Source organism: Spinacia oleracea, chromosome 4 (genome assembly GCF_020520425.1).
Source record: "Spinacia oleracea cultivar Varoflay chromosome 4, BTI_SOV_V1, whole genome shotgun sequence".
NCBI classification, from domain to species: Eukaryota; Viridiplantae; Streptophyta; class Magnoliopsida; order Caryophyllales; family Amaranthaceae; genus Spinacia; species Spinacia oleracea.
This window is the reverse complement of record NC_079490.1, coordinates 180,423,405-180,437,754: the sequence shown is the minus strand read 5'-3', so window position 1 is coordinate 180,437,754 and position 14,350 is coordinate 180,423,405. Positions and strand designations below refer to the sequence as shown.

General features: G+C 41.0%; 1 protein-coding gene across 1 annotated transcript; it reads right to left on the bottom strand.

Moving 5' to 3' along the window:
• Positions 1-2,449: 2,449 nt before the first annotated feature.
• On the bottom strand, positions 2,450-8,154 carry LOC130472233 (uncharacterized). The gene is made up of 5 exons (XM_056842744.1): positions 8,135-8,154; positions 3,647-3,737; positions 3,424-3,564; positions 3,260-3,350; positions 2,450-2,484 (listed from the first exon to the last, which is right to left on the bottom strand). Exons 1-5 carry the CDS (start codon positions 8,152-8,154, stop codon positions 2,450-2,452), a joined length of 378 nt encoding a protein of 125 aa, XP_056698722.1.
• Positions 8,155-14,350: the final 6,196 nt, after the last annotated feature.

Below are 14,350 nucleotides of genomic sequence, written 5' to 3'. Positions count from 1 at the left end.
AAAAACTCAGACATTACCTATTGGCCCACACTGTTCATATAGTGTCACAACTAGACCCCTTAAAATACATGTTCGAAAAGCCCGCCCTAAATGGTCGCCTGTCCAGGTGGCTAGTCATGCTCTCAGAATTCGACCTAAAATTCATGCCAGAAAAAACAATCAAAGGAAGAGCGGTAGCCGAATTCCTGGTCGAGCATGCCACGAATGAGGAAACCACGGAAGCTTACCTCCTCCCTGACGAGGAACTTCTGATGATACGAGACGACTATTGGACACTATACTTCGATGGCGCGTCCAACCAGAAAGGATGCGGCGTCGGAGTTCTCCTAGTCAGTCCCGAAGGGGCCCATATACCAATTTCCGTCAAACTTGACTTCGAGGCCACAAACAACGCCGCCGAATACGAGGCCTGCATAGTTGGGCTAGAGGCCGCAGTTAGCCTCGGAGTCAAACATCTACAAGTCTTCGGGGATTCTTCCCTAATAATCAACCATATATCCAAAAGATGGAAGGTCCGAAGCACTAGTCTCTCGAAATATCAAGCTCACTTAGACCAAATAGTCGAGCAATTTGAAAAAATCGAGTATACGTACTTACCAAGAGACGACAACCAATTCGCGGATGCACTAGCGAAGCTAGCTTCAATGCTCAACATCCCGAATGAATGGGACGGGATGACCCTTCGGGTCAAGCGAAGGAAAGATCCGGCTTATTGCTGTGCCATAGACTCCGAACCTGAAAACACCGAAGAAGAACCATGGTATACGGACATCCTTCGTTACAAAACAAGTGGGGAATTCCCCCCAAACACCTCCCCGCGAGCACAAAAGGCCCTACGCCTCCTTGCTTCACAATATAGCATAATTCTGGGAGAACTGTACAAGTACACGCCGAATAAAATCAAGTTACTTTGTGTCCACCAAAACCAAGCCCAAAGACTAATGGAAGAATACCATAACGGCGTGTGCGGACCCCATATGAACGGAAAAATGCTATCCCGAAAAATATCCCGCTCAGGGTACTATTGGACCACTATGGAAACCGATTGCCATCACTTTGTAAAAACTTGCCCAAAATGCCAAATCTTCAGTAACCTTAACCATTTGCCTCCCTCAGAACTATACACCTTCACTTCTCCAAGGCCCTTTTCCACCTGGGGTATAGATATAATCGGCAAGGTAACACCAACAGGCGTAGGGGGACACGAGTACGTTTTAGTCGCAATTGATTACTTCACTAAATGGGTAGAGGCAGTCTCCTATGCAAAATTAACGGCCAAACATGTCGCTCGATTCCTAGAAAAGAACATATTCTGTCGATACGGGGTTCCACATGAGATCATAAGTGACCAAGGTTCCCACTTTAGGGCCGAAGTCCAAGACCTGCTCAAAAAATATCATGTCAAACACCATAAATCCTCTCCCTACAGGCCGCAAATGAACGGCGCGGTAGAGGCGGCCAACAAAAATATTAAAGTCATAATCGAAAAAATGGCCGAAAATTATAAGGATTGGCCCAACAAATTACACTTCGCATTATGGGGCTATCGAACCTCAATCCGCACCTCCATTGGAGTAACACCCTACTCCTTGGTACACGGAATGGAAGCAGTTCAACCGATCGAGTTGGAAATTCCCTCCCTCCGGATCGTCCTAGAAAGCAAGCTACCCGAGGCTGATTGGGTTCAAGCTAGGCACGACGAGCTCGTCCTTTTAGACGAACGGAGGTTGAGAGCTTTACATCATGTGCAAGTGTATCAAAAGCGCATCGCAAGGCAATTCAACAAAAGAGTCAAACCTCGAAATATCAAAGAAGGCGATTTTGTAATAAAAGAAGTCCGCGCACCTACTACGGACCCTCGAGGTAAATTCCGGCCTAACTGGACAGGACCATACTTTGTAAAGACCATCCTACCTGGCGGAGCAGTCCAACTAGCTGACATAGATGGAGCGGAATTCGCTAACCTCACGAACTTAGACCAATTGAAAAAGTACTATATTTAATAAAATTCAGTCCGGAGTTAAGGCATCTAATAAAACACATTAAGACTCATAAGCAAGCATTCTGCACATTACTCTAAGCAAACGGCATAAAACTCGATAAAAGTAGAAAAAGGCGAAGGACGATGTTTTAACGCCCAGGACTGGGCGCTGTTATTTTTCACGCCCAGGCCTGGGCGCCGATATTTCCTACGCCCTTGTATGGGCGTCATGCTCTCTTGCCACTTATCCTCCCGCTTCTGCAAGTGTTCGTACTCCTTTTTGGAACCATCAAAAGAACCACGAACACTTGGGGGGGGGGGGAGCAGACGTGTAATGAACACCCTTTCAAAAAAAATTATAGAAACCTAGAACTACGCGCGACCTGATTCTGACAAGATACGTAGGCAATCCTTATCAAGGATTCGGTCCAATAAAAATTAAAAAATATAATAAAGTCATGCAACGCATCAGGAAGAAAGGATATTGCAAAGGGCACTATACCCTAACCCACGCACGGGCAAGACCAAATAGAATGAAAAACAAAGCCCCAAGAATTTTCAGGAACAAGCCCAACAAAGGAGTATGGCACGAGTTGGCAAAAAAAAAAGAAAAATAGTGAACATGCATATGTAATATCCCAAGTAGTCGGTTAGTCTAAAAATATGTGTGCACTCTTGTATGAACTCATTATTTTTACGGAATTCTTTCTCTTTTAAAATTAGTCGTTGGTTTAGAAAGCTAATATTACTATAATATGTTAAAGCAAAGCCCACGGAAGGCTCAAAACATTCTTGCACCAAAAATCGCAAAAAAATATATATACATGCGGAATACAAGAATGAATATATACAAAACAGGAGGTAAGCCTAAGACTCGTCATCGGCTCCATATCTCCAAGCCTCGCCGGTCCATCCACTCCACTCCCCGTGGTATGAGGGCCCCCAGCCAGAATCACCCCAAAAATGAGGCTGTGACTGCAACTCGAGGCTAGGCTCTCGGGCCACCGACACGGAACGTCGCCTACGCTCCGGCTCGGACCTCTCCCCGGAAGAACTCACCCCCGCGTCGGAACGGCGATGCCGTAGGGGAAAGTGTTGTGCCCTCTCTCTCTCTCACGACCGTGTCCCCCGCCCGAGGGGCCCGCGTCGTCGGCCCCGGCTCGTCCAGCACCCGTCTACAAGAAAAGACAAAAGGAGAATGAGTAACAGAAAGCCAAACAAAAGGTACAGATCAAAAGAAAAAAAAAAGAGGGCACATTACCCGAGTAGAATGGGGGCTCCTGCAAGAAAGTGCAGATCGGGCCCGAACCAACGCGGACTTCAACCGGTTGATCACCCCCACCATCGCGTTGGCCGTACGGGCCGGAACCTGAAACAGGAATGTTAGTAACAAAAGAAAAAAAGAATGATATAAGAAGAGTGCACAAATAAAAGGTGCATACCGCCTGTACTCCCTCAGGGAGCGGAGCATGGAAAACCCGGTCTTCCGGGAAAGTCTCCACAATCTCGGATCCACTCTCTCCGGTATACGAGATCCGAGCATCGGGAAGCACCCATCCCCCCAACGAAGGGTCAGGACACTCCTGCACAAAACACAGTAAACATAAACACATGAGCACGAGCATGAAAACACTAAAATCAATACGAAAGGAGAGGGCAACTTACAGCGCCAGGCTCCGGGAGACGAAGAGAATCCTGGATAAACTGATGATAGCTAGCTCCCTCTATCACCAACTCCGTCGCCGGCACGCCAGTCCTCGAGTGGACCCTCCACGACTCGCCTATCGAGCGAGTAGACATCATGGTCGCAGGCGGAGGCTTAGGCACCTAAAAAGCCCCGACCGTCTGCATACGTACCCGCTCTCCCAAGTACCGGACAGGGTCCCGGCGGCCAACGAACAAGACCCGCATCTGGCTCAGGGCATAACTATCCCTGACCGAAGCATAAGTACCCCTAAAAGAGAGCCATGGGTCCAAACCACCTGTTTTTATACAAACACGGTCAGATCTCGCACATAGAAAATAAAAAGAATGACGAAATACGAGATAGAGGATAAGATTCTGCACATGCTCAAGGTTCCCGTCCCGAATGAGATCCCACACGGTATCGGGCGGTGGACGCACTGTCAGCTTCTTCTTCCAACCCCAACGGCGACCGGCAGGGTACTCCAAAGGCCTCTGCCCCTTTCGGGGAGCCAGCCAAGGTAAGTGCTCAAAGGCCCACAGCTACAAAAGGAAAAGACAATAAAACATCAAAAAAAGAGGCCCGGTAAAAGCGAGAAAACAAAAGAAAGTCTAGGCAGATACCTCGATCAAACGCGACACTCCCGCTAATGTAATGACAAAGTGACGTCTACTCGGGTCCGAGTCGCGCACCGCCAAACTCATCTGGCCGACGAGCGTCGCATAGCCCAAATCGCCCCAGCAATAGTCACCCAGTGTAGACACGTCCTCCACCATGCCTATCCACCTCGGTTCAAAGGTGTCAGTCGGACCCGATAGAAAAGTGGAAGTAATAAAATGGAGGTAGAACAGCCGAGCCTGTCTCGAAGACGACTCCTCTACCCCATGCTCCAAGGCCCACATCAGGTCAGCGAAAGGTATCCCACGGGGCTGGTACGAAGGCAATCTCTTGCCCATCCACGAGCCCAGGAGCCTGGTGCCCTCAGCAACAGTCGGCAGTGGGCCATCCGACCTCAGACGAACAGGATTCCCTGTAAAGGTCAAGCCCGTCAAGGCCGTGTGGTCCTCGGGAGTGATCGTCATCTCACCCCAAGGGAAATGGAAGATGTTGGTGGTATCCCACCACCACCTCATGAACGACCGCAGAAAGGACAGGGAGATGTTAAGCCGCAGTATCTCCCAGAAGGTCTCGGCCACCGGAAACAGTGAGCTCGCCCTCACCAAAGCCTGGGCGTCCGAGCTCAGGAAACTAAAAACGGTCTCACTCGTCGTTGCGCCGTAGCCGCGAACCGTAGTCTCTCTCCTCGCGTGAAGGCGGGAATTCACGTGGTGCTCTAGGTCGTAGTGCAGATCACGACCGTCGTAGAGCTCAGGACCCACCCATAGGGGACCCGCGCCAGTAGACTGACGCGTCATGCCACGCTCCTCGTGGCCACCAGAAGGAGGTGACGACTCGTCAGGCATGCTGATCAATAATACAATAAGGCATTATACCTTTAACAAAACTGGCACTCACACCAATCACTAAAGGAGTGCATTCCACTCATGGAGTCATACAATTTTTTGTTCCCTAAAACATGATACTAAGTTCATATCAAGCAAAAAATTCCCTAAGTGAATTTTTTTTAATTAACTCCAACAAAATGAAAATTCTTCCATAATTTGTCATTCATGAATTATGAGGAACGCAAGCAATATACCAAAAACACCTACATTGTAAGGAAACACTAGAGTCGTAGGTATACTTGGGGGCTAGCATGAAAATGCCTAAATTCAACAAGAATCAACATACTTGCAAAAATTAACATGCACAAACTAATTAACATGTTATGAGGAACATTTCCAACTATCTAATTGAAGGAAAGGGGCACAAAATCAAAAACCCCCAAATCAATTTCATGCATAAAAATACTTGACAAAAATACTGAAAATGACAAAAAAGCTCAAAATTACTGAAAATTACTTACATTGGGAAGATTAGGAAGTGATTTGGAGTAGAATTCGTAAAGAAAAGTGAAGAAACGCGCAAGAAATCAGTTGAAAGAGGTGAAGAGCTTGAGCGAAAATGGTGAAAATGGGAAAGGAAGGAGACGGTCCGCGAATTTAAAGACCCGTCTCCCCTTCGCATTTTCAACGCCCAGCTCTGGGCGTTAGAAATTCTCGCGCCCAGAGCTGGGCGCTGAAAATGCTTCCCAGACAGCGAATATTCACTGTCGGGCACGCATAATCCCCTATTTTGTGTAAACTATCTGTTATCTTGATATTTCTTTCCCAAGAACGGTATTTTGCAATATCGTTAAAAATATACACAGTGTGGACCCACTTATAGGACACACCTGATCAGGAAATATTGCGACCCACCAACAGGTTGTAATCACAAAAGCCCTTCTACATAGGCAAAATAAGAAATTCAAAATGGGCCCGCCCACCCTCAGCGGGCGGGGTCTGCGTCACTAGCCGCGCAGGTCCTCAGTTTTCGAAAAATATAATCTTTAAAAAACAGGCTCGCCATCTTCAGCCGGCGGGGTCTACGGCGCAAACCACGTAGGTCCTTATTTTCAAAAAAATAAACACAAACAAATTTCAAAACAGAATTGTCCACTTCTATCGGACGGGGTGTCCACCCTTAGCGGACAGGCTCGCCATCTTTAGTTGGCGGGGTCTGCGTCACTAACCGCGCAGGTCCTTAGTCGCTCCAGCGATAACTTTTTTGGTTTTCCGTTTTTCCCAAAAACGATGTGAGTAGCCTTTGGTTTTCCGTTTTTCCCAAAAACGATGTGAGTAGCTTTTGGTTTTTCGTTTTTTCCAAAAAAGAGCGATGTGAGTAGTTATTGGTCTTCCGTTTTTTCCAAAAAAGAACGATGTGAGTAGTTTCCCTCTTTTCTAAAATTTAAAAGATTGGTTTTCCGTTTTTTCCAAAAAGAATGATGTGTTGAATTTTCCTTCGTTTTACGTCCCATAAAAACAAGGGGGTTTTCTCGTTTTGTCCCCATTCCCGAAAGGGAAGGTTCGATGATGAAAACATAAATCTCCACTTGACAACGCATCTCCTATAAAAATAACGAATCTCAATTCCCCTTTTCATTTCAACCGAAACCTGCTATTTATAGAAACCTGCTATTTATGGAAACCTGCTAAAAATAGTAACTGCCGTAAAAGGGTAGCTTCTAAAAGTGGCAAGTCATAAAAGATAGAAACCTGTCAGAATTAGGTGTTGCACTCCAACATAAATCCTAAATGAGATAGAAAACTGCGAGAATCCTATTCCTAATATGATTCGGAAATAAGAGTTACGTATTAATTAAAATCCTAACGAGCCTAGAGTTCGTAACGGGCCCAGACGCATTCCGTCATGAAATTGATACGCACTAAAAGACTCGATTAAGTCTCAAACACTACGGATTTCAGGAATCCGAATCTGACTAAGAAAACAGCGCAGACCCTATTTTCAACGCCTGGCTCTGGGCGCCGAAATCTTCGGCGCAGGCCTGGGCGCTGAAAATACCTGGGTACGTGTTTTTCCCTAATTCTTTGTGGATTAGGGCTCTGCAATTCTATCTTTCCACAAACTCTTCCCTATAAATACAGCCCCAAATTCGACGTGAAAAGAACACACAACACACAATTCATATTCTGAGTATTGACTCCAACCCTTAGCCTAAGCCTCACGCTGCGAAATTGTTCACGCGTTCTGTCGCAATCGATCCATAAATCGAACAGAACGTATCCTGTCCCATAATGTGAGATTCGTTAAATAAAAAGGAGAAATAGCAAAGTCAAAGTGGTTAGTTTTCTGAGAACCGTGACGCACCTCTCAAGGGTGCGTCGTAATGTGTCCCTTTTCGATGATTTAATCGCTTTCCGCGCGCTTTTTATGAACTGTTAAACTAACTAAATCTGATTGTTCTACCACGCCTAACAAATATAATATTTTTGGGAAATTGGATTATCATGCTAGGTCCCTTAATGCTATTTAAATCAGATAATCGCGATCGATCTAGTATCATATGTTGCATATTGCTAAAATCAACTCAGATTAGTTTAATAGTTAACGCATGTCCCTTCAATTATTTATGTTGAGCTAGTAAGGATATCCTGCCTCTGGAGTTATCGACGAGCGAGTACTCCTCTCGGTAGTTACAGTCCCCCGAACCCTCAATCTCTACCTTGCGGGTGTATGTTGAGAGATCCCCACACCAGGGATCACAAGGGAACCTACGACCGTCGTGGTCAAACATAATTGCACTCCCTTTATGTCACGATAACCGGGTTTTGTCAGTTTTTCTCATTGTCGTTAAAAACTGAATGGCGACTTCTATATTACTAGTCAATTGGGTGTGAACTCACAGGAAATCCAATTACACTTGATTGAATAAAAAGAATCGTCACACCCACGAGGGACGAGGTCACGCATTAGCCTCGTGCTTTTTCGACCCCCCTCACACCAGTCTGCCACCAAAAAAACCATACCTTCCAATCTTGGTCGCCATTGTTATCTTGATTGAAATATCACTATTGAAAGGAATCAAGGTCAGCACTGAATTCATCCGTTTAAAGACAATCATCACTATTGGCTAGCTCCTTCACTTTAAGGTCAAGATCCTTCATGATGGAGGATTATGTTTGGGAAGAATACCCACACAACACTAATTAAATATAAAAATCCCAACTCTGAAATTAAAAGAGATAAAACCTAAATATTAGAATTAAAACTACGAAAGAAAAAATTAAAGGGAGAGAGAGAGGGGTGAAGCCAACTTGTATAGGGCCAAGTGCAATGACAAGAACACAGAAAACAATGGAGATGGCGAATTCGTTTATATTAGCAATGGAACCAAAAATACTAGATTGTCTTGAACCCATCACCATACTCCCACTACTGATCGGATATTTCCTTCTGGTAGAGCCCCTCGTCCGATACCAACTCCCCGTATGAAGGAACAACTTTCTAAGCTTCGTTGCCCTCGCTTCCTCCGCATCGCCGCCGCATTTTTGTAAGACCCCGACAATTCTCTCCTTTCTGAAATAACATTTTTATATAAAATATAGAGAATTATCAAGCTAGGCATTATCGCCCGTGTGAAAACGTATCGGCTTATTCATAATTTTACAACGAAAAATATAAGAACTAACTTTAAGTTTGGAATAGTCAACTACAGAATTAACTCCAAAACCAACTAATGAAAAGCAAAGTCAATATAACTAATTCCACAAGTTTAAAGTCCCCTTAAAACAAATCAAAGTCAACTTAGAATATTAAATTTTAACTACAAGCTCTCCAATCCCGAACCCAAGGATGCATCATCTTCGAACCTGTAGATGGAAAATTCTTATTGATCCTTAGAGACTACTCACCAAAATGGGTCATCATAGGATCAATAAGGCATAACCATGATCAACATACACAAACAAAGCATGTAATCAACAAAGCTGGGTACTACATACTAAATCAATATAATAATGCTAACATGATTTCGTTAAATGAACAATCCTAACATGATTCTATTAAGCGAACAATCCTCACATGATTCTATTAAACGAACAATCCTAACATGACTCTATTAAGAGAACAATCCTAACATGATACTAACAAAAAATAAACAATAATAAGTACCATCATAAAGACTCGCAAATAACTTTTACTAGACTGACTTGAATAACAATTCATTTAATTGGATTAGTCAATGGACTGAGTTGTCTAACTGAAAAGCTCCCATTTGGAAGACAGAATACGGGCGCGACTCCATATTCCTATGACCTACGATATCGAGGAACCTTTTAATTGAAAATAGAACACGGTGATCAATCCGGTCCTGGAAAAAGCCATGGGCTACCACCATGAACTCCAACTCCTAATTGTCTGTCACTTCAGACGTGCAAGTCTAAAGCTATTGCTATCCGGTTTCACTTTACATGGTTTATCAATTAATTTCGTTATGACTCATCGACAACATACACAACACAATCAACAAATAATTACAACTCCCTTTTTATCATGGAATTTAATAAGTGATCACACAACTTACAATCTAGGATTAATTTCAACTTTAATTCAATCATTCCTTAACCAATAATTAACTACCTTTCATAGGTGTAAATATCAACGAACTAAACTAGGTCCATGGTCCTCATAAAGTAGTGAAATACTAAAAGGGAACAACGATCAATCATGATCCGTACTAATATATAAATAATATAAAGTTCCTAAATCAGTCATGCTTGCATAAATCAATCATGCCAACATAATACAAATCTCATAATAAAAATCTATGTTCAACATGTTAATACAAGGGCATTGAACATGCAATTTCCAATATAATCAAATCATACTCCCTCCGTCCCAGATTAGTTGTTACACTTTCCTTTTTCGTCCGTCCAAGATTAGTTGTTACACTTCTAAAATAGGAATGACACCACAATTATTATATTGTCTCTCTCTTCCCACTAAATTGTTTTTTTCCCCACACCCTCTCTCATTCAATTAAAAAAATACCCCACTAACTCCTATCACATCTACTTTTTCAATAAAATAACAATTGATAACCAAACAACCACTTATCATCTAAAACTTTGTGCAAAGGTAAGTGTAACAACTAATCTGGGACGGAGGGAGTACATGAATTCAACATAGTTTTCATTCATATTATCACATCCACAAACGCATAGGTACGTACGTACCTTGTGTAAACAAATTGCGAGGTCACTTTAACAACTCAAAAGTCCCCTATGGAGAATTCTCCACCTAAAAACAACCAATATAAATTCATATCAATTCCCCTTGAATTTACAACAACATTAAAGTGCTTCAAACCCTTCATAAACATATTACGAACATTCTCCAATATCCAAACTTAACTACTAAACCTCCTAGCATAGTAATTACTCCACTAATGATCACAAATTATCATAAAACTCCAATAGACATCCCTTTTTAAAATCCCAGCATTATGAAACAATTTAAAACCTCACCAAAACCTAATTAACATGCTTAGAATCATAAAAACCATAACTTTAATAATCTATACTCATCCTACCATGATTTTAAAACTATTAAAACCTTAAAATTCATGCTTTAAATAATTAAAACCCTTATTTCAATTCAATTATATAATCTTAAAATTAAGTTATTAATTATGCAAAACATATAATCTGAAATTCATAATTTAATCATAAAAACTATAAATTTAATTCAAGAAACATAAATTAAATTATTAAAATGTAATTAAATCATTAACTAGTTTTAAGGGTTTAAGAATTAACCAAAAGAGGGAGAGAGGGGGAGCTGGCCGGCGGACAAGGGGCGGCGGCAGCAGGCAGCTGGTTGTGGGGTTGGATGACGCAGCTGGTGGCCGCAGGTGGTCGCGGTGGTCGTGCAGTGGTGGTTGCGCGTGCGGAGCAGGAATCAAGAAGCAACGAAGAGGAAGAGGTTCCACTAGAGAGAGGGAGAGAGGAAGGAGGGTGTCGGCTGGTGTTGGTTGGTCAAGCGGCGGCGACGCAGTGAGGGTGGCTGGTCGACGGCGGCGGCGGAGCAGCATGGGTGGTTGGCCTTGCGAGAGAAGAAAAAGAATGGAGGATCTGAGATTTACGTGAAAGAGAAAACGTACGTGAGTTGTGAGTTTGAGAGGAGAGAGAAATTGTGTGGGTAAACTTTTGGGTTTAGGGGGTTTATTTGGGCTTAGAAATGGTCTAGGATTAGGATTCTTTTTCTATTTTTAAAAGTGTTCGAGTCCAAACCATATTAGAAATACTTTTCTAAAACCGAAGTGTTTCTATGTTTCAAATCGTTTTCGAATTATGATTCTTTAAAATGTTTAATTTCATAAATCATGAAAATATTTAAAATGTATTTAAATAAAATAAATATACATCAAATATATATATATATATATATATATATATATATATATATATTATATATATATATATATATATATATATATATATATATATATATATATATATATATATATATATATATATATATATGTATACTACTAAAGTTCACCAATTTATTTTAAATATGAATAATTATAAGTAAAATATATTAATAAACTTTATAAATTCTTGGGGTATTACAATCCACCCCTCTTAAAAGAAGTTTGGTCCCGAAATATATGTGTAGTTCTAAGTTCATGTTCGTTGACAGATTACTAGGGAAAACACGCTTCAAATATAAGTATGCTTAATCTGTGCTTTATACTTGTTTCCTGGCTTTGGGGATTGTTTCCGCACATGTTATTATGTTTAACTGTATTCCCCTACAGAACGTGTCGTTGAACCAAGTAGAGGAACGACATTTGGAGTTCTTGTTCGTGTTCGTGATTCGTTGAACTAGGTAAAACACGCTACAAACATAAGTCTGCTTGATCTGTACTTTATACATGGTTACTGGCTTTGGGGATTATTCCGCTGCGTTAATATGTTTTTAACTGTATTCCCCTACAAAATCTTTGGTCAATACTCAAGCTTAGGGTTTAGGATTAGCAATGTGTGTTATTTTCCGGATTTGAGAGGCCCTATTAATAGTAAAATAGGCCAGAATAAGATAAATCTTCGAAATGAGAGTTTTCAACTGAGATCTGTTCAGCGCTAGAAAATTCCGGCACTTGGATCAAGAGCGCTGGTTATTTCTAGCACTTGAAATCTCAGCGCCATATATGTCCTGGTGACAGCTGGATTAACTCTATCTTTGCATTATTGTGTGAGAAACAAACTGCAGCGCCGGAATAAAATGGCGCTTAGGTTTAGTGCGCTGGAAATTAATGGCGCTTAGAATGCCAGCGCTAGAATTTTCTAGCGTTGGTGTTTTACTTCATTTTTCCAGCCTTATTGGTTTTTATCCGAACCTCACTCACGGATTCTATCCTTAGGAATACGAGTTGGGATGCAACTCTTACCCTTTATCCGACGATAAATCGTAATGCGACTTAAACTCTTGGATATTTTATCTTATACAGCTGCTATTCTGGGCAGCGTTCAGGCATAGCAGTTACTATAAATAGTAGTTTCTAAAAACAGAAATATGGTTTACGGGATTATAAGTCAGTCATGGATTGTTCGTAGCATATTTAGGAAAGTTTAGTCAAGCGGTGTTTGGTTTCATCATCGAACACACCGTATCGGGCCTAGGGACAAAGGTAGGTGTCTACACTCTGATACCATGAAGATAGATTTATAGTGAGCAAAGAAGAAAGACATCATAAATATAGAGAGGAAATAACATTGTTTTCATTTCATTTGTTCCAATCTGATTACAACTTACACCCTTGATTCCTTGTGGTTGTACCTTACAAGAATCAACCAAATATTCTAACCTAGTACACTTCATAAGGAAAGCACCAACAAGATGATCAGTCATGTGCGCAAAATTATATGTTGATGCGATTTTTTGATGATTAGGAGAGGAACCTTCCTTATTGCATCCTTTATTCTGCCTCCTGTCAACGGTTGCAGGTTAAGATTTGAAAAGTAAGTTTTATTAAGGTAACCTTTATCAGGCAAGTTTTATTACATCAGTTTTAATCCGTGTATGTAAGTTTTATTAGATAATCTTTATCAACCTATTCATACCGATTATCGACTCCACTGAGCTCCTATTGTTACTTGGTTGGTTTCTCAACGTCAGCCCCTTTTCCCGACGTTGGAGTTTGTTCGGGTACGAAAGGTGTCTATGGTTAGGATAGCTGAGTGCAACTCACAATTTGGCTTCCGGTGCTCGCCAGAAGGAACTTTCGTATTGTCATGTTTAGTTTCAATTTTTGGTTTCACAAATTCTTATTTACAAGGGGTGTACAATAAATAGTGTACACCGAAGTAAAAGTTAATTCAAAATGCTTAAAAGTTAAGCTTATATATGTAAAAGTTATCTATTTTTTAGTGATAATTTTTTTTTTTTTTTTAGTAAAACTTATTTCTTCAAAATCACTAATAATGTATAAAATTAATCATTTAACCCTCTAAAATGTTTGTCTATCAACTTTTTTTTACTAATATAAAAGTTAATCAAAACTAGGTTAAAGTTACAAATAAATGGGTAAAAGTTATCTTGGTGTACGATAAATTTATTGTACACCTTGTACGCGCAAGACCTTTTGTTTTAGTTTTTATATGCTCATTTTTGTCCTTGTTGTAAAAACAAAAGGTCGAATCTGAATTATTTACCTATAACCGTAGTTGTAAACTTGTGAACATTGATTTATATCCTTCGATCGTCCCCTGGTTGATTGCTTTAACATAAAAACAAAATCGTCGATAATAAATACCGAAGACAACTTAACCCCAAACGACGAGATGACCATACGTTATACGTACAATGTTAGGTCTTGTAATTAAGAAATATGAACTATCAATAATCAATTTCAGAAATGTGTGACACTCAACGAACAACAAAAGCCAGGTGTCAGGTGAGAAGAATTCAGGGCAATTTATCAATCATCAATTCATCATCAATATATCTAAAAAGAGTACTCCTAACTGAATGTAGTTGTTAGGTACTAATTAATTAAATAGAAAGGGACTTTGATTTAATTTAGGTACGTTATAAAGTTAAGGTAGACCAATATAAATTAATGTTATAACTTTATTGTGTGGTTGATCAGTGGATTTTGTTAATCACGTTATACTTGTTTTTACGAGTATAGCAGTAGTATATCTATAGCGTAATAGTCTTACAATCAAGATTGAACT

Excerpts from the sequence above, each read along its gene's own strand:
- LOC130472233 (XM_056842744.1), bottom strand. The coding sequence starts at position 8,154 with ATGGCGACCAAGATTGGAAG. Across the intron at positions 3,738-8,134 it reads ATGGCGACCAAGATTGGAAG|GACTGGCGTGCCGGCGACGG; the intron begins GTATGGTTTTTT and ends GGTCCACTCGAG. Across the intron at positions 2,485-3,259 it reads ATCTGCACTTTCTTGCAGGA|GGTATAGTGCCCTTTGCAAT; the intron begins GCCCCCATTCTA and ends TGCGTGGGTTAG.